This window comes from Lampetra fluviatilis, chromosome 69 (assembly GCF_964198595.1).
Source record: "Lampetra fluviatilis chromosome 69, kcLamFluv1.1, whole genome shotgun sequence".
In the NCBI taxonomy this organism is placed as follows: domain Eukaryota; kingdom Metazoa; phylum Chordata; class Hyperoartia; order Petromyzontiformes; family Petromyzontidae; genus Lampetra; species Lampetra fluviatilis.
Genome location: NC_136343.1, coordinates 1,095,331 through 1,115,183, shown reverse-complemented (window position 1 = coordinate 1,115,183; position 19,853 = coordinate 1,095,331). Strand labels below are relative to the sequence as shown.

General features: G+C 49.8%; 1 protein-coding gene and 2 non-coding genes across 3 annotated transcripts in view; all 3 read left to right on the top strand.

Moving 5' to 3' along the window:
- The window catches only part of LOC144952672 (E3 ubiquitin/ISG15 ligase TRIM25-like), a 49,895-nt gene that overhangs the window by 7,305 nt on the left and 22,737 nt on the right, over positions 1 to 19,853 (top strand). The window contains exon 2 of the mRNA XM_078883147.1: positions 2,567 to 2,662. Coding sequence (XP_078739273.1) covers positions 2,567 to 2,662 — 96 coding nt within the window. The remainder of the gene's footprint in view (positions 1 to 2,566; positions 2,663 to 19,853) is intronic.
- Positions 3,359 to 3,430, top strand: TRNAA-UGC (transfer RNA alanine (anticodon UGC)). Its single transcript has one exon. It is a non-coding gene; the product is annotated as a tRNA-Ala (tRNA).
- On the top strand, positions 3,930 to 4,001 carry TRNAA-CGC (transfer RNA alanine (anticodon CGC)). Its single transcript has one exon. It is a non-coding gene; the product is annotated as a tRNA-Ala (tRNA).

Here is a 19,853-nt window from a genome sequence, read left to right as displayed (position 1 = left end):
CCCCAGGGGTAAGGGTCCTATGCTCGGTCCTTCACCCGGACCCATACTCTGTCTATTCCGTCGCTCGGCTAGTTCCCGGGCTCTCTCCTCTGCGTCGGATGGGGGATCAGCCAGACTCCGTGAGCCCTACCCCCGGTTAACTCTTCCACCGTTCACCTTCCCGGGCTCCCACAACGACCCCGCTTTTGTCACGGGTTCTACCTTAAGTACCCCGAGGAGATATAACGTCATCGTCCCGCCCAGCGCGCATGACGTCACTTCCCATGATGTCATCGCACCGAAAGGCACGGATGACGTCACATCCTATGACGTCATCGCACTGGAAGGTGCGCGTGACATAACGTTCCCGAACTACTCTACACATTTGTTGACAGACTGGGCATATTTTATTTGGAATATTCCAACTGTTTAGAACCCCCCTGTGGTTAGACGCTCCGTTTGTTGAACCCATGACGTCACTTCCGGTCTGACTATAAACGGGAAGTTAGGAGAAGAGCCAGGCAGTGAGCGAGTGGACACAGTCTTTGACCTTGCGACAACGTGATACAGTACATAAACAGGCAAAGATATAACTTTCGAAATCACTCGTTTTTGTGCAACAAAGAAATAAAGAAACAGTTTGATTTAAAACACCTCAAACAAGCGTCAGACTTATTGCTCCCCCCAGTTAAGGCGTAGCTTATTTTTTGGTATAAGAAAGCTGCTCTTACAGTACTATCTACCGCCCCTACAGTAGTATATTCCAACTACAGTAGTAACTACTGCCTCTACAGTCACATCTAATGACTCTACGTTAGTATCTAGTGACCCTACAGTAGTGACTACTGACTCAACAGTAGTATCTACCGACTATACAGTAGTATCCCCCGAGTGTACAGTCGTAACTACTGACTCTATAGTAGTATCTAATGACACTACAGTAGTATCTACTGACTGTATAATAGTATTTACTGACTTTAAAGTAGCATCTAGTGAATCTACAATAGTATCTAGTGACTATACAGTCGTGTCCAGTGATTATACAGTTGTATCTGACTGTATAGAAGTATCTACCGACTATAGTATCTACTGACTGTATAGTAGTATCTACTGACCGTAGTTATAACTACTGACAGCAGAATCTACTGACTCTATAGTATTAGTATCTACTGACACTATAGTATACACTGACCCTACAGTAGTATCTACTGACTGCAGTAGCATCTATGGACTCTATAGTAGTAACTACTGACTGTATAATGGTAGCCACTGACTATAGTAGTAACTAATAACTTTAGCAGTATCTGCTAACTCAATAGCGGTATCTACTGACTGTAGTAGTATGACTCTATAGTAATAACTACCGACAGTGTCGTAGTATCAACCGACTATAGAAGTAACTATTGACTCTACAGTAGTATTTAATTACTATAATTGTATCTGCTGAATCTATAGTAGTATCTCTTGACTCTATAGTAGTATCCACTGACGTTAGCAGTAACTACTAACTATATAGCAGTATCTGCTGACTCTATAGCAGTATCTACTGAATCTATAGACGTATCTATAGAGGCTGTAGTATCTACAGACTCTATAGTATTATCTAACGACTCTATAGTAGTATCTATCGACTCTATAGTAGAACTCCTAATTCTACAATTGTATATAATGACTATAGTAGTATCTGCTGAATCTATAGTGGTATTTATTGACTCGACAGTAGTATATTTCGACTTTACAGTAATAACTACTGACTCTACAGAAATCACTATTGACTCTATAATAGTATATATTGACTCTATGGTAGTATCTACTTAGTCTACAGTTGTTTCTACCAACTCTACAGTAGTATTTGCTGACTCTATAGTAGTATCAATTGACTCTTCAGTAGTAGCTACTGAGATTAGAGTAATAACTACTTACTGCAGTAGTTATTACTGAGGTGCTTGTATATCCAACTTCCTGGCGTTTTGACAAACGAGCATTCAGGGCTACATTGAAGGGAATGCTGCAGGCGTTATTTAGTGCTTGGACCCTGAGTGAATATTAATCCATTGGGAACTTGCAGAAGGAGTTGCTGTAAAGTGATGACGTGGTTGGAAGTTCATGGCAAAACAATCCCCATGATGGATACAGAGTGGGTAGGCTCTCTCCAGCAGTGGTTGACAAAAAGGCTGGATTTTCATTTTATTTCAAGAATAAATATATTCAAATCACACACAATCTTAAAATGTAATCTTAACTAAGAATATGCACATTTTATCAGCAAGTTTACCATGTCAAATTAAGGGGGGGGAAATACCAGTACCATGACAGTGAATCTCCAATGGTACTGAATGCACGTGAAGTGAACCTCTGGAGTGCAGAGTGAGTGGATCCTGGACTCGAGCTCCGTGAGCTCCAGGAGGCGTTTGAGCTCCTCGTGAAATCAGTTCCGTGCAGCGCTCTCTCCCCCGGCCTCCATGACTGCATGGGGCCGCTGCTGCCTGGAGCTGGGACAGTCACTGTGGAGGGGTCCAAGTGGAGTGGGGGTGAGTGGGGACGCTCGGAGAGTGAGTGGAGTCTCCCCTGGTGATGTCTCTCACAGAAACAAGTGGGAGAGGAGACGCAGGCGGTGGAGGAGAAGAGGAGGGAGGCGGAGGAGTTTGTGAGGAAGATGGAGGCCGCTCGGAGGGACGTACAGGTACCGCATCTGGGCCGGACCCCGTCACTCCACCCTGAATAGGGTTTGTAATGGAGGTAAACTCCATTTATTAACGTGGACTTCCATTGGCTTTGAACACACCGTGGGACTAAAGACAACGGTCAATGTGCCTCAATGAACAGACGAGCCAAAAAGGTGGCTCTCATCTCCAATAAGGAATTGATTCAGTGGTGGGAATTACATATTCCCATATCTCCATACAACTTACCACTTCAACATCCGTTAGCAATATTGGCCAGATGAGGTGGTACATACCTCTTATACAGGTAGGAACAATGTTCCACACTGCCCACCAGGGATATTTTGTCTGTCTGACTGTCTGTCGTGCATAAATAAATATATAATATACACAGCTCTTTGATTGGTGGAGACCTACTGCCGGGTACGGAGAGGGGAGGTGCCTAAGGGAGGAGGGTCAGGGGAGGGGCCTAAGGAAGGGGGGAGTGAGTCAGGAGAGGGGCCTCGAAGGGGGGGGGGGGTCAGAGGAGGGGCCTAAGGGAGGTGGCGTCAGGGGAGGGGCCTCAGGATATGGGGGGGGTGGTCAGGGGAGGGGCCTAAGGGAGGAGGGGAGGGGCCTAAGGGAATGGGGGTGGGGGGAGGGGCCTAAGGGAGGGGGGGTAAGGGGAGGGGCCGATAGTTAAGGGGGTTGGCTACCTGCCTGGCTGCCAGCGTGGTGAGGATGTAGCTCAGTGGGAGAGCGCACGCTTTGCATGTGTGAGGGCCCGGGTTCAATCCCCGGCATCTCCATGTTGGAAGCTTTAATTTATGTTTCCAACAAAGGTTGATTTCCAAAATTTATTGGCTGTGTCCATGTCCCTGTAATCGGGGTGCACGTGAACTCTCGTAAATATTACCCGATATGAACGATACCTTCGGATGAATTTGTCTTGATTTTCGGAACTTGCTGTTTGTATAACTACCGATGCACACAATGATCAAATTGTTTACTTAAACATTTGGAGATGAAAACAAGTGCTTAGAAGTATCCAATGCACTTTTTTATTTCCGAATGAAACATTTCCAAGAATAAATAAATTGGGAAAGCATTATAGTATCCATCCACATGTATTCTTGTTATTTCTTTTTGTTTCAAAGAAATTAATTTTGCTTGGACTCTGTGCAAACACGATGTGTACAGGGCTCAGGGCCAACAGCAGAGTGAGTGGGGTGACAAGGGAGAGGAAGAAGCTGATGACGAAGTTTCACCCCGTACCGAGGTGGAACTGCACCCAGGTAGAAACAGAATGGGGATGTAGCTCAGTGGTAGAGTGCACGCTTCGCATGTGTGAGGCCCCCGTTTCAATCCCCGGCATCTCCACGAGGTGATGTTTTGTCAGTGGCTAATTTTACTCAAAGGAATATGCGTGGCCTGGACAAAAAACGCCTGCTTGTTTTCATTTGTTGTGGTTGCTGAGCACAGATCCAGAAGACCAACATGTCCTACGGTCAGCAATGAACAGCACGACAACCAAAGTTGTCGATAACAGTTAACATATTTATGGAAATTAGAAAGATTATTAGACTTGAAATCGTCGCATGGACTTCCAAATTCGAGCAGTGCGTGGAAGAAGCCGATAGAAAAGTGTTGTGACCTGCCGAGTGGTGGTCGAACGGAGTGAGTGAGACGAAAATCAGTCTGGAGTCTTCATCGCTGAAGGAGAACTCAACGAGTGGAATTATATCAGGATACTTGGGAAATTTTCTTGAAAAGAGTCGAGGTAAATTATGCCTAGGTAATTGAATGGGAAATCAAATTGTGATTTGAAGAATAAATATTATCGTAGATTTTTTAACAAAACACTAAAGACACAGATGGGACTCAAACCCGCAATCCCCCAACTACCAGAAGCTGGTTACTTATCCATTAGGCCACTGGGCCATATTCATCTAGCCGTGTGTTCTTTGATGGCCCCTAATGTGGATGAGATGTCACTTTCTGTTTCAAAGAACAAATTTGACCTAAGGTCTTCGCTCATTTACCAGCTTCACATTCCTTATTGCCGTACAAATACTGGAGGAAGGGCCTTTGCTATTGATGCCCCCAGGGTCTGCAATGCTATTGGCAATAAACTGCAACTTGAATCACTACCTATGAGATCTTCACTCAAAACTGCTCTCGAGGAGTTGTACAAGCCTAGCTGCCACTGCAATTTAGTGGCCTAAAATACAATGTTTCGCTCCGGATGATCACTGCAAAGTATGATCTGTGTTTTGATTTAGTATGCTGATCTTAAAGGTGCATTGAAAAATGTTGATACTCTGACTGATGCTCCTACTGTTGTGGAGTGACTCATGCAGCCAGCTATGGCTGCAGAGTTTGATAGTACATATTGTTTACGTCGTTTATTGTGAAAATTCGGTCACAGTTCCTATGCCCACTGTTTCATTGCTTTTATGGGTTTATTTTGCTGATTTTCGAAAAGTGTTTTGGTTTGGACATGTTTGTTTGTTGTAGTACAGAGTTAGACTGATGGCCTTAATCTAAGTTGTCTTGTGGTTGTTGTTGTTTGACTTGCATCCCACTGGGATTTTTGCACACAGTGTTGGTGTACGGTGCTTTTTCTGCAATATTTTGCTGTCTTTTCTTGGATTTTCTGTATTCTTGTTCATGTTTTTGTTTTTTGTTTGTTGCGGTTGCACCCGATTCAAGAGCCGAATGGCTCACAGGCCTATACCTCATAAATGAACTTGCACTTGAACTTGAACTTTCATGGTTCTCGGAAGTAGCCCAGGTAATGCTTGCTTCCAAGTGCTGCTATCTAACAACCGGGAAAAGGAACAGATCTGCGAGATTTCCGAGTAGAGTCTTCAACTCAAACCATGACCCCGATAGCCCCCTTACACAACGAGGTCACGTTACTGGGTTCAGACTGACCCAATGTGGTAGAGCACACGCTTTGCATGTGTGAGGCCCTGGGTTTAGTTAATTTGTTTCCAACAAAGGTTGATTTCCAAAATCAATTGGCTGTGTCAATGTCCCTGTAATAGGGGTGCACATTAACTTTCGTTAATATTACCCTAAATGAACGATACCTTCGGATGTTGATTTCAGGAACTTGCTATTTGTATAACTAGCGATGCACACAGTTATCAAATTGTTTATTAAAAAAATTGGAGATGAAAACAAGTGCTTAAAAGTATCCAAAACACTTTTTTTTATTTCTGAATTTAACACATTCCTGCGGAGGGAGCTGGTAGGGACGTTGGGTTGCTCGGTCAATGGCCAGGGTCAACGGCGGCGTGGTGTATTTCGCAAATATGGCCGACTGTGAGGGCGGGCACAAGCCGGCGTGAGTAGGTTAAATGTTGAGTTTTATCAGGGCACCACGGGGTGACCAGCCCCTCCCCACCCAGCCCCACCCCTGCTGTTGTATGTGTTGGGTTATGAAATTTTGATAAAAATAATAAAAATTAATAATTTTGCGAAAAATGCGCAAATCGCATTAATTATGATAGTGTGTGTATTAATATGCATAAATTATGATAATGTGTGTAATTATAAGCATAAATTATGATAATCGCGGAGATAATCGTAGTAATTTATGCGGATGCTTGCGGTTATGTTAATGTGTGCAGTTGTGATAATTAGACTTAGCTTCGTTTATCCAGAGTTATATCAATCAGGATAACACGATTATCATCGATTAAACATTTGCTGATTATCTTAGTGTGTTTGTTGTTTTAGGTCTCCAGGTTCAGATCTCATCACAGGATACAGTTATCAAGAATAAGACAGTTTTGCATGGACTTGGAAAGAAGCACTCGAACAGTTGGTGTTAAGCAATTTTAATTCTAAACAAGCACATGACACTCTCTTATGCGAAAGCAGGTATACGTCAATAAATTCATGTAACTCGATTATGCAATTAACGAAAATGAATGACTAAAAATACTTCTTCATTGGCGAAATTATGCAGTTAACGAAAATGAATGACTAAAACATTTCTTATTCATGTGTAGTGGTGGTGTTGACGTGCGCCGACTGTGACAGTGATGGATCACGGGGCGGCGCGGGATGCGGGGTTGGGCACGCGTTGTGGGCGTGGTGTGGACGCGCGCGCCGGGAGTGACAGATGACGGGGCGGCGCGGCGTGGGTGGTGAGGCACGCTGAGATGTGGGAAAACAGGATCGTAGCCAGCGCCCAGTGATTGGTCGAATAAGATGGGTGCTCGCAGCGACGTCCGCAGGTGGGGTATAAAGGGGGACGCGCGAGAGCACTCGGAGAGAGTTACCCAGTTGAAGACCCGAAGACGGAGCTGAAGACCTAGTGCCCCGAGACCCCTAGTCCCGCCGTCCTTGTGGGGACCGGGGCCCTGTGTGGCTCGGAGGCGAGACTGTGGGACCCGGGGTCCGACGCCCACGTGGGTCGGGCTGGGGACCCACAGTCAAGACGGACACCCCGGGCAGGGAGTGTCCCGAATAGCTCAGTGGGCGTTAGTCGCCAGGGTAGCTAAGAGGGCGTTAGTCGCCAGGGTAGCTAAGAGGGTGTTTGTCACCCGAATAGCTCAGTGGGCGTTAGTCGCCAGCATAGCTCAGTGGGCGTTAGTCGCCAGGGTAGCTAAGAGGGCGTTAGTCGCCAGGGTAGCTAAGAGGGCGTTAGTCGCCAGGGTAGCTAAGAGGGCGTTAGTCGCCAGGGTAGCTAAGAGGGTGTTTGTCACCCGAATAGCTCAGTGGGCGTTAGTCGCCAGAATAGCTAAGTGGGTGTTTGTCACCCGAGATACTAAGTGGGTGTTAGTCACCCGAGATACTAAGTGGGTGTTAGTCACCCGAGATACTAAGTGGGTGTTTGTCACCCGAGATACTAAGTGGGTGTTTGTCACCCGAGATACAAAGTAGGTGTTAGTCACCTGTGAACGAGTTTGGTAAAATAAAGAGTGTGTTACCCGCGAAGTCGTCTCCCGCCGAGTTACTACATTACAACTGGCGTCAGAAGTAAACCTGTCTTCAAGAAGTATGGACACGAGGAAGACTACCCGTACCCACGAGCGAGGTCGGGACGACGACGGCGTACCGGGGACACCAACCTCGGGAGGAGAGGACGAGGAGTTGCCGCCGATGCAGCACTTCGCGGTGATGGCCGACGCTCCGCTCGCCACGGACACCAGCCTCCAAGACGCACACTCCCGGTTGGCGGAGTTGCTACTCGCCGCCGCCGCTGTCTTGGCGGACATCTCTGTTCCGGCGAGCGGAAAAACGGCTGCGGGGTTGGTGGAGAAAGCGACGTTGGAGGGATCCCGCCAAAAGGCGCTTCGCGCCAAAAGTCTGGAAGTTGCCGCCGTTTTTGAGGGGCCGCCATCGATTGGCGGGAAACACGGACACCACGTGGCCGGAGACCTCCGCTCAGCGCAGCCCACGTCATCAGTGCGCGCCGGAGCTCTCCATTTTGTGCCTGACAACCGAGCCGACATTTTACACAACTACAGCGGAGCGCGGGAAAATCTCTCCGACGTCGACGACGATCGGGTCCTCCAGCAAAGATTGCCCGCGCTGTCGGCGTTCAAGGCGGATGGGGGCGACTGGGGAGCCTTCCAACGAAGGTTCCTCGCTCATCAGGAGATGTCGGGGTGGTCCGACACCACTGCCCTGCGTGCGTTGCCAGCGATGCTCGACGACGACGCGCTTGCAGCCTTCACATCTGCTGCAAGGTCGTCCCGCTCTACGCTCCAGGCCGCACTACACCTGATGGCGAAGGTGTTCGGACCGCCCTCCACGTGTCGCCACCAGTTCTACGATCGGCGGAAGGTGGCTGGAGAAACGACGCTCGCCTATCGCACGGCACTGCTCGCCTTGGCGGACGCAGCTTTTCCCCGCATGGATAAGGAGGGGAAGGACGCCATGGTGACGGAGCAGCTGCTGGCTTTGGCCCACGAGTTGGGGGTCCCCATCAATGTGGCGGACGAGATGGATATCTGCTCCCTGGCGATCGCCACGAGCATTCACGCGTACGAGGTCCTCAAACGCAAGCCGGGGGTCGTCTGCAAAGGGGCGGGGAACGCGGCACTGGCCGCCACGATCGCCGAACCTCAGCCAGCTGGGGATCAGGAGCAGGCCTTCGCTGCATCGCGTCCGGGGGAGTGGAGAACGGGAGGTCGTTCGCCCACACGTTCATCCCGCAAGCTGGAGCAACCGAAACCTACGACGTCCCTCGTCGTCTGCTACAACTGCGGCCTTCGGGGTCACGTCGCAGCCGGGTGCCGGGCCCTGCGTCAGCGCGCCACAGGACCACGTCGGGACGACGACCAGGCCCACAAGTCATCCCAACAAAACCCGGCAAGTCGCGGCACCTCACACGTTCGGTCCACAAACACGGCACGTTCGGGTCGCCGCTTGGGGGTGGGGGGTTCGCGGCTGGGTGCCGGGGGTTCACTTCGGCGAGGGGGGTCCGTACACGGCCCGCAAGCAGTCGAGTGGTCCGAATTGGCCCACAGGATAGTGGCTGCTTCAGCCGGGTCGTCCGTGGTAACGGGCTTTTTTGACGGGGTTGAGGTCCGGGTGCTTGTGGACACGGGTGCGTCGGCCACTATCATCTCGGACCTTATTTATAACATTCTTCCCGTCCAAAGTAGACCCCTTCTGCCAGTAGACGTGCCATTTTATGCGGCGAATGGGGGATCCCTGGGGATCATCGGCCAGATTCGGGCGACTATTTGCATTGGTGACATCAAATTGGCGGGCCCTATTTTTGTATCATCATCGCTGGCCGTTCCCTGTTTGCTAGGTACGGACTTTTTGTCCAAAATGCCCATCAAAATTCTTATAGATCAGGCCTGCATTGAGCTTCCGTCAGGTCGGCGGGTTGCGTTCTTGTCGAGCCCTACCAAAATACGCACGGTTTGTGCGACGGTGCAGGCGCTGGCAATTCACACTGTACGGGTGCCCCCGGGATCGCAAATGTTGGTACCCCTTCGGTTGAGGAAACCACTCGAGGTGGGTGCGGAGGCACAGGGGGTGCTGTTGGGGCCGTCTAACAGGGCCAGAAGGGGCCTCGACTTAGCGGTTGCTCAAACCATGGTGAGAGGGGACAGTGAGCCGTTCGTAATGGTCCTGAATATGGGGTCGCGGCCGGCCGTAATTGCGCAGGGAACGGTGCTGGCTCACGCCGCGCCGCTACCCGTTGAGGAACGGCTCGTGGCTCAAGCAGATTTCACTGTCGAGTCGCATCCTCCAAGTGATGAGGGGACTGAGTGGTTAGACTCGTTGTGTGCCGGTTCTGCTAACTTGTCCAAGGTGCATTTGGGAGCATTGAGGGGTTTGCTACTCGAGTTTGCTGACGTGTTCAGCAAACATAAGTACGATATCGGCTGCACTGACCTGTTGCGCCACCACATAGCTACAGGGGACGCGGCCCCTATTCGTCAGAATCCCTTCCGGCTCAGCCCGGCCGAGAAGGAGCATGTGCAATCGGCGGTTAATGATATGTTGGCGGCCGATATCATTTCGCCCTCTTCTAGTCCGTGGGGTGCTCCTATTGTCCTAGTAAAAAAACAGGACGGGTCCTTGCGGTTTTGTGTCGATTTCCGCCGCTTAAACAAAATCTCGATGGCGGATGCGTATCCGCTCCCCAGGATGGATGAGTCGCTGGATGCCTTGGCGGGAGCACAGTTTTTTTCCACACTCGATCTGCTTTCCGGATTTTGGCAATTGCCACTCGATGACGAGTCTAAACCTAAAACCGCTTTCCGGACACCTGGTGGCCTATTTGAATTCAACCGTTTGCCCATGGGCTTACATTCCGCTCCCGCCACGTTCCAGAGACTCATGGAATTGGTTTTGTCGGGCCTCCAATGGAATACCTGTTTGATTTATCTCGACGATATCATCGTCTTCAGTCGGACTTTTGAGGAGCACCTCCAGCGACTGAGAGCGGTGTTCCTCAGAATGCGTTCCGCTAAGCTTAAATTTAAACCGGCTAAATGTTTTCTGCTTCGGGAATCGGTCAGGTATTTGGGCCATATCGTGAGTCGTTCAGGGATCTCGACGGACCCTGCTAAGACGCACTGCGTCAGCTCATGGCCAACGCCAACTTCGGTCACGGAGGTTCGCAGTTTCATTGGTTTCGCCTCCTATTACCGTCGTTTTGTCAAGCAGTTTGCCACCATAGCCAGGCCCCCCTGCATGCTTTGACGGCTAAGGGTGTGCGGTTTCACTGGGGGGCGGAAGAGGAGGCTGCGTTCTGCTCCCTTCGTGACGCCTTGGTGCAGGCTCCCCCCTTGTGTTACCCCGATTTCACACAACCGTTTTTGCTTGACACAGATGCCAGCAACACGGGTATCGGGGGGGTGCTCTCACAGGTGGTCGGGGGGGTTGAACGGGTGGTCGCCTACGCTAGTAGAGTTCTTTCCCCCGCCGAACAACGCTATTGCGTAACTCGTCGTGAATTGTTAGCGATTCTGTTTTTTACACAGCAATTCAGGCCGTATCTTTACGGCCGTCATTTTACGGTCCGTACGGACCATGCGGCTCTACAATACGCTATGCGCGTGGCACAGCCATCGGGCCAATTGTCCCGATGGTTGGAGGTCCTTCAGGACTACCAATTCACGACGATTTACCGCAAGGGATTGCGACACTCAAATGCGGACGCCTTGTCGCGGTTGCCACCGTGCACGGACTGCACATGTTTGTTGGGATCGGCGCGGTGCAAACCCCCGGTCGCCGGCACCCCGGGAGTTGCGCTCGCCGCCACTGACACCCCGGGAGTCGACGCCCCCACGGGGAGGGATTCGCTGTTGTCGTTGCCCCTCATTGAGTGGGGCCGTCTCCAAATGTCCGACGGCTCCCTAATTACGCTACGTCGAAAAGTTGGCGCTCCCGAGGTAGGGGATGCGCGGGTCGGTTCCTGGGTGTGCAGACAGGGCCTTTTGATGAAGTGGGACAACATGTCCCGGCGTCACGTGCTCGTTGTGCCTGTTGCTATGCGGGGTAGGGTCTTTCTGGCAGCTCATGAACGGCTCATGCATCTGGGTTTTCACAAAACGCTCGCCCTAATCCAGCGAGACTATTATTGGCCGGGGATGGGTAACGACGTGGCGAATATTCTTAAGGGATGCGTAGGGTGCGCCAAAAGGAAACCGCCACCATTGGCAGCTAATCCACCGCTTCAATCCATTCAAGTTTCGCGCATAAACGAATTAGTTGCGTTGGACATCTTGGGGCCCTTTCCTGCTACACCAAGGGGAAATAGATTCCTGCTGGTTGGCGTAGAATACTTCACCCGATGGCCCATGGCATGGCCACTCGCCAACCAGTCGGCTGCAGCGGTGGCAGACTCCTTCGTCCAGGGCTATGTTTTGGACAAGGGCGCCCCCGAACGCTTACTGACGGATCAAGGAAAGAATTTTTCGAGCGTTTTGTTGCGCGAGGTGTGCGACCTGTTGGGTACAAAGAAAGTGCGTACTTCCCCCTACCACCCGCAGACTGACGGGATGGTTGAGCGTCTGAACAGGACGATTACGTCTATGTTGTGCCAACAGGTCTGCGACGATCAGGTTGATTGGGACTTACAGGTGCCGGGGGTACTCGCGGCCTATCGAATGGCCCCTCATGCGGCGACGGGGTTTTCCCCATTTTTTCTTATGTATGGGCGGGAGGCCGATCCGGCCATGGACGTCCAACTGGGGATTTCCCAGCCACGTGCAAAATCAAAATTGGCAGACCACATCAAATTTAATATCGCCAAATTGACTGAAGCGCGGGAGGCGGCGAGGTTGAATTCGCGGTCGCGGCAAATTGCGAACGAGAGATTGCATGGGCGGAGGGTGCATACGCATGATTGGAAACCAGGCGATAAGGCCTGGCTGCATTGTCCACATGCACCATTGGCTACGTCCCCCAAGTTGTTGAGACCTTGGAGGGGACCGGTGGAAATTGTGCGGGTTGCACGACCCCAGAGTATACAGATTAAATGGGAAAAACGCCGTTGGTACGTGCACCCCTCCCGACTGAAGCCCTATGCGGCACCGTGTGACCCCGTTCTGTGCCGTAACGACCGGGCGTGTGATGTGACCGTCGACTCGGGGAGGGAGGTGTCGCAGGCTGATCCTCACGTGTCTCCACCTGACCCACCCCCAGGTGCCTCGGGCTTGACGGCTGCTGACCGTCGGGAGCCTGAACCCCGCGGCACGCACGGGTCCTCGATGCCTGGCCGATGTCTTCCTGAACCGCCGGCACCACCGGACGTTCAACCGCGTCTGGTGCCGTACGACGGACCGGCAAGGCGGACTCGGGCTAGGGCACAGCAATTTTCATGAAGACGTTTTTTCTCAACACCGAGCTCGCCCGGTGTTCCCCTCTGCCGGGGTAATGTCCCGTTGTTGGGACGCTCGGAAAGAATGGGACGCTGCACGAGTCGAAAAAGAAAAAAAAAAATTTCCATTTATTTATCTTTCTGCATACACATTGCTATTGTCACTCGCCGGTTTGTATATATTGTTCTATTGTCGCGGTGGCATTGGTTGATGGTTGCGGATGGTAGTGTTCGCGTCGTGTTGTGTTGTTACGTTAGTTGTTGTTCTTGTTGTTGTGTTGTGTTACGGGGCACACGGGGGTTTGTATATTTTTATAGCAGCCGGGTCGGCTGCGAGCTATGTGGTAGGGGGTGATGTAGTGGTGGTGTTGACGTGCGCCGACTGTGACAGTGATGGATCACGGGGCGGCGCGGGATGCGGGGTTGGGCACGCGTTGTGGGCGTGGTGTGGACGCGCGCGCCGGGAGTGACAGATGACGGGGCGGCGCGGCGTGGGTGGTGAGGCACGCTGAGATGTGGGAAAACAGGATCGTAGCCAGCGCCCAGTGATTGGTCGAATAAGATGGGTGCTCGCAGCGACGTCCGCAGGTGGGGTATAAAGGGGGACGCGCGAGAGCACTCGGAGAGAGTTACCCAGTTGAAGACCCGAAGACGGAGCTGAAGACCTAGTGCCCCGAGACCCCTAGTCCCGCCGTCCTTGTGGGGACCGGGGCCCTGTGTGGCTTGGAGGCGAGACTGTGGGACCCGGGGTCCGACGCCCACGTGGGTCGGGCTGGGGACCCACAGTCAAGACGGACACCCCGGGCAGGGAGTGTCCCAAATAGCTCAGTGGGCGTTAGTCGCCAGGGTAGCTAAGAGGGCGTTAGTCGCCAGGGTAGCTAAGAGGGTGTTTGTCACCCGAATAGCTCAGTGGGCGTTAGTCGCCAGCATAGCTCAGTGGGCGTTAGTCGCCAGGGTAGCTAAGAGGACGTTAGTCGCCAGGGTAGCTAAGAGGGTGTTTGTCACCCGAATAGCTCAGTGGGCGTTAGTCGCCAGAATAGCTAAGTGGATGTTTGTCACCCGAGATACTAAGTGGGTGTTAGTCACCCGAGATACTAAGTGGGTGTTAGTCACCCGAGATACTAAGTGGGTGTTTGTCACCCGAGATACTAAGTGGGTGTTAGTCACCCGAGATACTAAGTGGGTGTTTGTCACCCGAGATACAAAGTAGGTGTTAGTCACCTGTGAACGAGTTTGGTAAAATAAAGAGTGTGTTACCCGCGAAGTCGTCTCCCGCCGAGTTACTACATTACACATGTAACTCGACGGCAGCAACTGCTTTGCACGATCAGTTGATATTGAACGCACCACCTCGAAATGGCAACCCTTTTTGAAACGCAAAGATAAATTTTTTTTTAAAAGTCTTATTCGTGTGCGTGCTGTGTGTGCGTTGTCCCCTCGTAATATTAATTGTGTCGTTAGCTTGTGAGGTGTAGGAGGATACAAACAGCAGCCAGAAGTTTTCTCTGGGTTGGGCGTGGCCGCCGCGAGCCTCTCTTGCGTGTCTCTGCTTGTGACGTCCGAGTCGTGCTGCTCTTGCGCTTTCTCTCTCTCTACTGCTAGATGACGAGTTGGCACGACGCTCGGTGATGCCCGGTGACGTCCGAGTCGTGTTGCTCTTGCGCTCTCTCTCTCCACTGCTGGATGACGAGTTGGCATGACGCTCGGTGACGCCCGGTGACGTCCGAGTCGTGCTGCTCTTGCGCTCTCTCTCCCTCTACTGCTAGATGACGAGTTGGCACGACGCTCGGTGACGCCCGGTGACGTCCGAGTCGTGCTGCTCTTGCGCTCTCTCTCCCTCTACTGCTAGATGACGAGTTGGCACGACGCTCGGTGACGCCCGGTGACGTCCGAGTCGTGCTGCTCTTGCGCTCTCTCTCTCTCTCCACTGCTGGATGACGAGTTGGCACGACGCTCGGTGACGCCCGGTGACGTCCGAGTCGTGCTGCTCTTGCGCTCTTTCTCTCTCCACTGCTGGATGACGAGTTGGCACGACGCTCGGTGACGCCCGGTGACGTCTTGTCTGTTTACACTGGTCTTTGGTAGGTGTGCCCTCAAACACACGGCGCATTCGATGGTGCTGTCCTCTTCCTCACAGCCGTTTGACCAGGCTTTCTCCACTGCTTCGCGCTCTCTGCTTTGCACGCTTGGTCGACGCTTGGCGATCTCTGCCCTTTTACAGGTTGATTGCTTGTCGTCACTCGTCACTCTCTCTGCTCCGTGCTTCCCTTGTTCGTGCAGCTGCCAGCTTCACTCGCACTTAACTTCGTTCTGCGAGAAGCGACACCGGCTATCGGCATCGGTGTTTCGTGTCCTCACGACGCTCCGCCAGCCGGAGCACGGCTGAAACCCAGCCCCGACCCAGGTTGAACTCAGACTTCTGCGACTCGACCGACTCCTCCTCGTTCCATCACTTCTCGAGGCACAACCGCCCCAGCTCTCTTGCGAGCCCCCGTCGCAACGCTGCGTCGCAAGCCGAGTTGCGAGACTGAGCACAACTCAACCCAGACTGCTCGTTCGCTGTGTGCCTGTGCCTAACTTAAAAACGTGACTCCCTTCTCTCTGCATTCCTTGCGAGCGGGCACCCCCGCGATCCCTCCTCGCGACCTTTCCTAACCCTCCAAGCATTCATGGGCCATCTGTTTGTGCTGCGGGGAGACAAAGGCGGCCGTGCTTAACTCAAACACGCGAGCACCCTCTCCTCTCTCCGCGTCTCTTGCGAGAGAAAACAAACAATGTCAGCACAAACCCCCCCCCTTGTGACCTTTTTGCTCCCTCCTTGCTTGTCAGACCCCCGCTGGAAGACAAAGGTGGCTGAGGAGATGTTTGCAATACATTTATGTGGTCCTGTGTGTTACATTTATTCTTGAATTATATTTTATGAGTTCCTTCGGTCTTAGTATCGGGGTTATCATTCGTCTATGTTTAATGAATATTCGTAATGATCCTCGTCACATTATTATTTTGGGGCTTCGCCAAGTTTAGTTCTCCAGAGATTGGTGTTTTATTCTAAGTTATATTTTAATGTCCTGAGGTTAAACGTAACTATGTTTCCACTTAAGCTTTCTGGAATTCGTACTCTTTAGTTTTTAGGACGGTCGTGTAGGTAGGAAACATATACTAATAAAAAAAAATTATTGTTTGTTGGTTAATTATCTTTGTTAAGTTTCTACTTTTCGGTAAGGAAAACGTTAAGAAAACGCGAGTTGCAACCGTTATTTACTCTGCACCTTATCTGTACATCTCCAGATGTCTTGGGAGGCTAGTCCATACATCTTTTGTCCATCTGGATGTCTATGACCTTTCTGTGACCGAATTCTCAACATTTTAACCGCCCTCCATGTTTCATGGATTCCTGGTGTGCTTGTGAGGAGAAGCGAGTTGTTTTCATTGTTTAATAAAAAAAAAGATATATAGATAAAATAAAATATGATAAAATTTTTTTTTTTTTTTTTTAATTGTTCTTAATAAAAAAAAAGGGTATAGACACAACAATCCGCCCTTTTGAAAATTATCAGGGGTCGATTTGGCCACTGGCGAATTTTCAAACCAAATAAATGCCCTTTTTTTTGTGTTATGAATCCATAAGCCGCCCTCACTCTTGGCGGTTATTCCTTACCACGCGCGTATGTATCACAATCTTAACCTGGTTACATTTGAAATAAGCAAAGAGAATAAAACAAAACGTTAAACATCGATATTACATTACATCGGTTCTCATACATCATAACTACGGCGGATATTAATTTTTTTGTTTTTGTTAAATCCTGGGAAACGCTAGGTAGCGGTTTCGAACGCATTTTTGCGTTATTTTCCTCCTGTTACATCCTTGCAATCTTTTTACCAAGTTCCGAGTGTCTGGTTTACCACTTATCACTTTGATCATTCGATCACGGTTTTTGGGTTCGTTTTGTAGTTTCCGCTCTCACTCTCTCGCGTCGTGGGAGTGTGTGGTGAAAAATTGTGCTGCACATAACCAGAATTCGCGCACACAACCAACTTTGACACTTGGTTCGTGGCATCCGCTCTCTCTGCGATTACATGCACATTTGCCGAGTCAGTGTGTCGATTTAATTCTGTGCCTCGTAATGTTGCCCTCTTGGTTTGTACGAGTGGGTTGGATTTCAGCACCATTCCCGATACGTCATGGACATTCGTCTCCATTTCAGCACTCCGATCCACATTAATTTTTGTTTCATTTGGATATTTTCCATTCAGAGGCTCACGCCTGTACTTCCCAGGGTGGGTCTCTGTGTTCCCTCTCCCTGCACCATTATCGCTCTCTTTTTCGACGCGTGGCACTGTTTTTCCTGTGTGCTCTCTCTGTCTCTGCTGTCTGTTATCTACTGTCCGATCACGCTTCAATGCAGCCCTGTCCTTGTATTTGATCCGCGCGTCATTTACAAGAGCACTGCTCGTGTTTCCTACCGCATCGTATGCTTTTAATGTTTCCCTGTCGTGGCGGTATTTGTTCACCCTGTCACTTGCAGCCTGCTTGTATTTCCCATTGAGCTCAGGGTTTAACAAAACTTCAGCGTGCGTGGCGCGTATGGGCTGCTCGCTCTCAATCGCTGTGGGTAATTCATCACGTATTTGGACCACATTCTGTGTTATTCCTCTATTCTCTCCTGGTATAGCCGGTGGAGGAATTGGTCGTAATTGGACTGATTGTTTTTGACCTCCCATCCTGCGATTCTCGTACATTTTTGGCCCAGTGTTACTCCCATTTGGGTGCCAAATTTTTCCTGGATTGTTACTTTGCCATTTTAGTGGGTAATTTTGACCTTGCGTATGTCGGGACATGGGGTGTTGATATGGTTCTGCTCTGAACCTCTCCCTCCTGCGATTCTCGTACATTTTTGGCCCAGTGTTACTCCCATTTGGGTGCCAAATTTTTCCTGGATCGTTACTTCGCCATCTTTGTGGGTAATTTTGACCTTGCGTATGTCGGGGCATGGGGTGTTGATATGATTCTGTCCTTGGCCTCCACATTCTGCGATTCTCCTGAATGTTCGGCTTTGTGCCACTCTCATTCTCGTGCCAACCTCTCTCTGGTTTATTTTGCCACGGGTGCGTGCGTTTTTGCTCCTCCCTGCATCGTGGGACTGCTCGGTGATTTTTATTTCTCTCTGAGAGGCTGGGTTCCTTATCCCTCTCCCTGTGTTCTGGATCCGAATTATGATTCTTAGCTCTGTATAACCATGCCATGTATGCCTTGCTCTCTAGGCGGCGTAAGGATGCGGTTTCTGGATTCAAAACCATTCTCACCCTTTCTGTAATCTCTGGGCTCAAGGATTCAAAAACATAATTTTGAACATTTTATCTCCTTCGTGGTATTGTTTCACATCGCCTGCGTAATACGCTCTTTTAAATTGTAAAAGGTAGTCACGTGGGTCTTGGTCCATGCCCTGGGTCATCGATTTTACCGCATAAAACCCCTCAGTGAGTGTCGAATATTCTCCAAACTTCCGAATCACTGCCAGGCTCAGTTGTTTAAAATCATTTTTAACCTTGTGTGGTAGTGAATTTACCCATGGTATAGATTCTTTATGTAAGCTCCTTTTCAACAAACTTGCTTTTTCATCCCGTCTCGTCAGCCCTCTAATCATTGCCTCCTCTTCTACTGTTGCGATATGTGTGTGTATATCCATAGACTTATTGTGTGGATCAAAATCGGGAATTCTGACTAGAGCCTTGTCCATCAATTTAAGGGTTTTACTGGTGAATAGGTATTCCGAAAGTTGATTGCCGACAGCGTCATCATCAAACAAGTTATCATCAGGCAATCTGTCACTTTGATCTGTACTGTGTCGGGCGTGATTAAGCGGCGTGCATTTTTCTTGTGTGCGCTCTGTGCTGGGTCGCTCGTGTTGCCATTTCCCTTCAGTTTTTGCCTCTGCCCTTAGTGAAGAATGTCCTGGTAGCTTTACTTTAACTTTTGTGCGATCAGTCCCTGGACTCTGTCCACGTACCCAAGAGTGTGATTTAATGTTACTTCCATATTTATTCTGTGGATCAACGTCTGTGAGTTTCGCTGGTGTCGCGAGCCCTGATTTCTCCTTCATTACGATGGTGTGAGGACATTTTTCCTCGTTTATTAGAGACGATTTCTCTCCCGTTTCCTTTCCAAATTTTTCCTCATTCCACAATCCCTGTCTGTATGCCTGTGTGAGAAGGCATGAGTCCTGTCCTGCCTTCTTTGCAGTTTTTGCATCGTGTTCGCCTTCGTTACATTTTATCCAGTCAATTAGTTTCCCCCGAGGTGTGTTCGTGTTATCGATACAGCTCCCTTCCCATACGTCTCTCTGACTGTACTGCTTTGTAACAGATTGGTCGGTACGTTTTAATACGAGCTCCCAGATTCCCGTAACCCATTCAAAAATTATTCTTAATCCTAGCATCTCAAGTGTGGCGTCAGCTGCCCTGACATTCCTTTTCAGAGTACTTATAAAACAATTATCTCACAGAGTGTAGTTAGTTTTTGCTCGATCTATTCTGTTATTTTCCGATTTAGAGTGTGTACCTCTAACACCATTTATCACAGGATGCCATTGGTTCGATACGATATTATCTTAATTCCACTGTCTCTGTTTCAACCTGTTATTCTGGGTTTTAACCTTAGAGGGCGTTTTTTTTTTGTTTTACGCCCGTTTACAATTACCATGCAATGTTCGATCCCGATATTCTAGTTAACACGTAGTGGTTCATTCCATCATCCATGCAAAACACTGTCTGCGAGAGATCCCGGACGAGCCCCCATTATGTTGTATGTGTTGGGTTATGAAATTTTGATAAAAATAATAAAAATTAATAATTTTCCGAAAAATGCGCAAATCGCATTAATTATGATAGTGTGTGTATTAATATGCATAAATTATTATAAT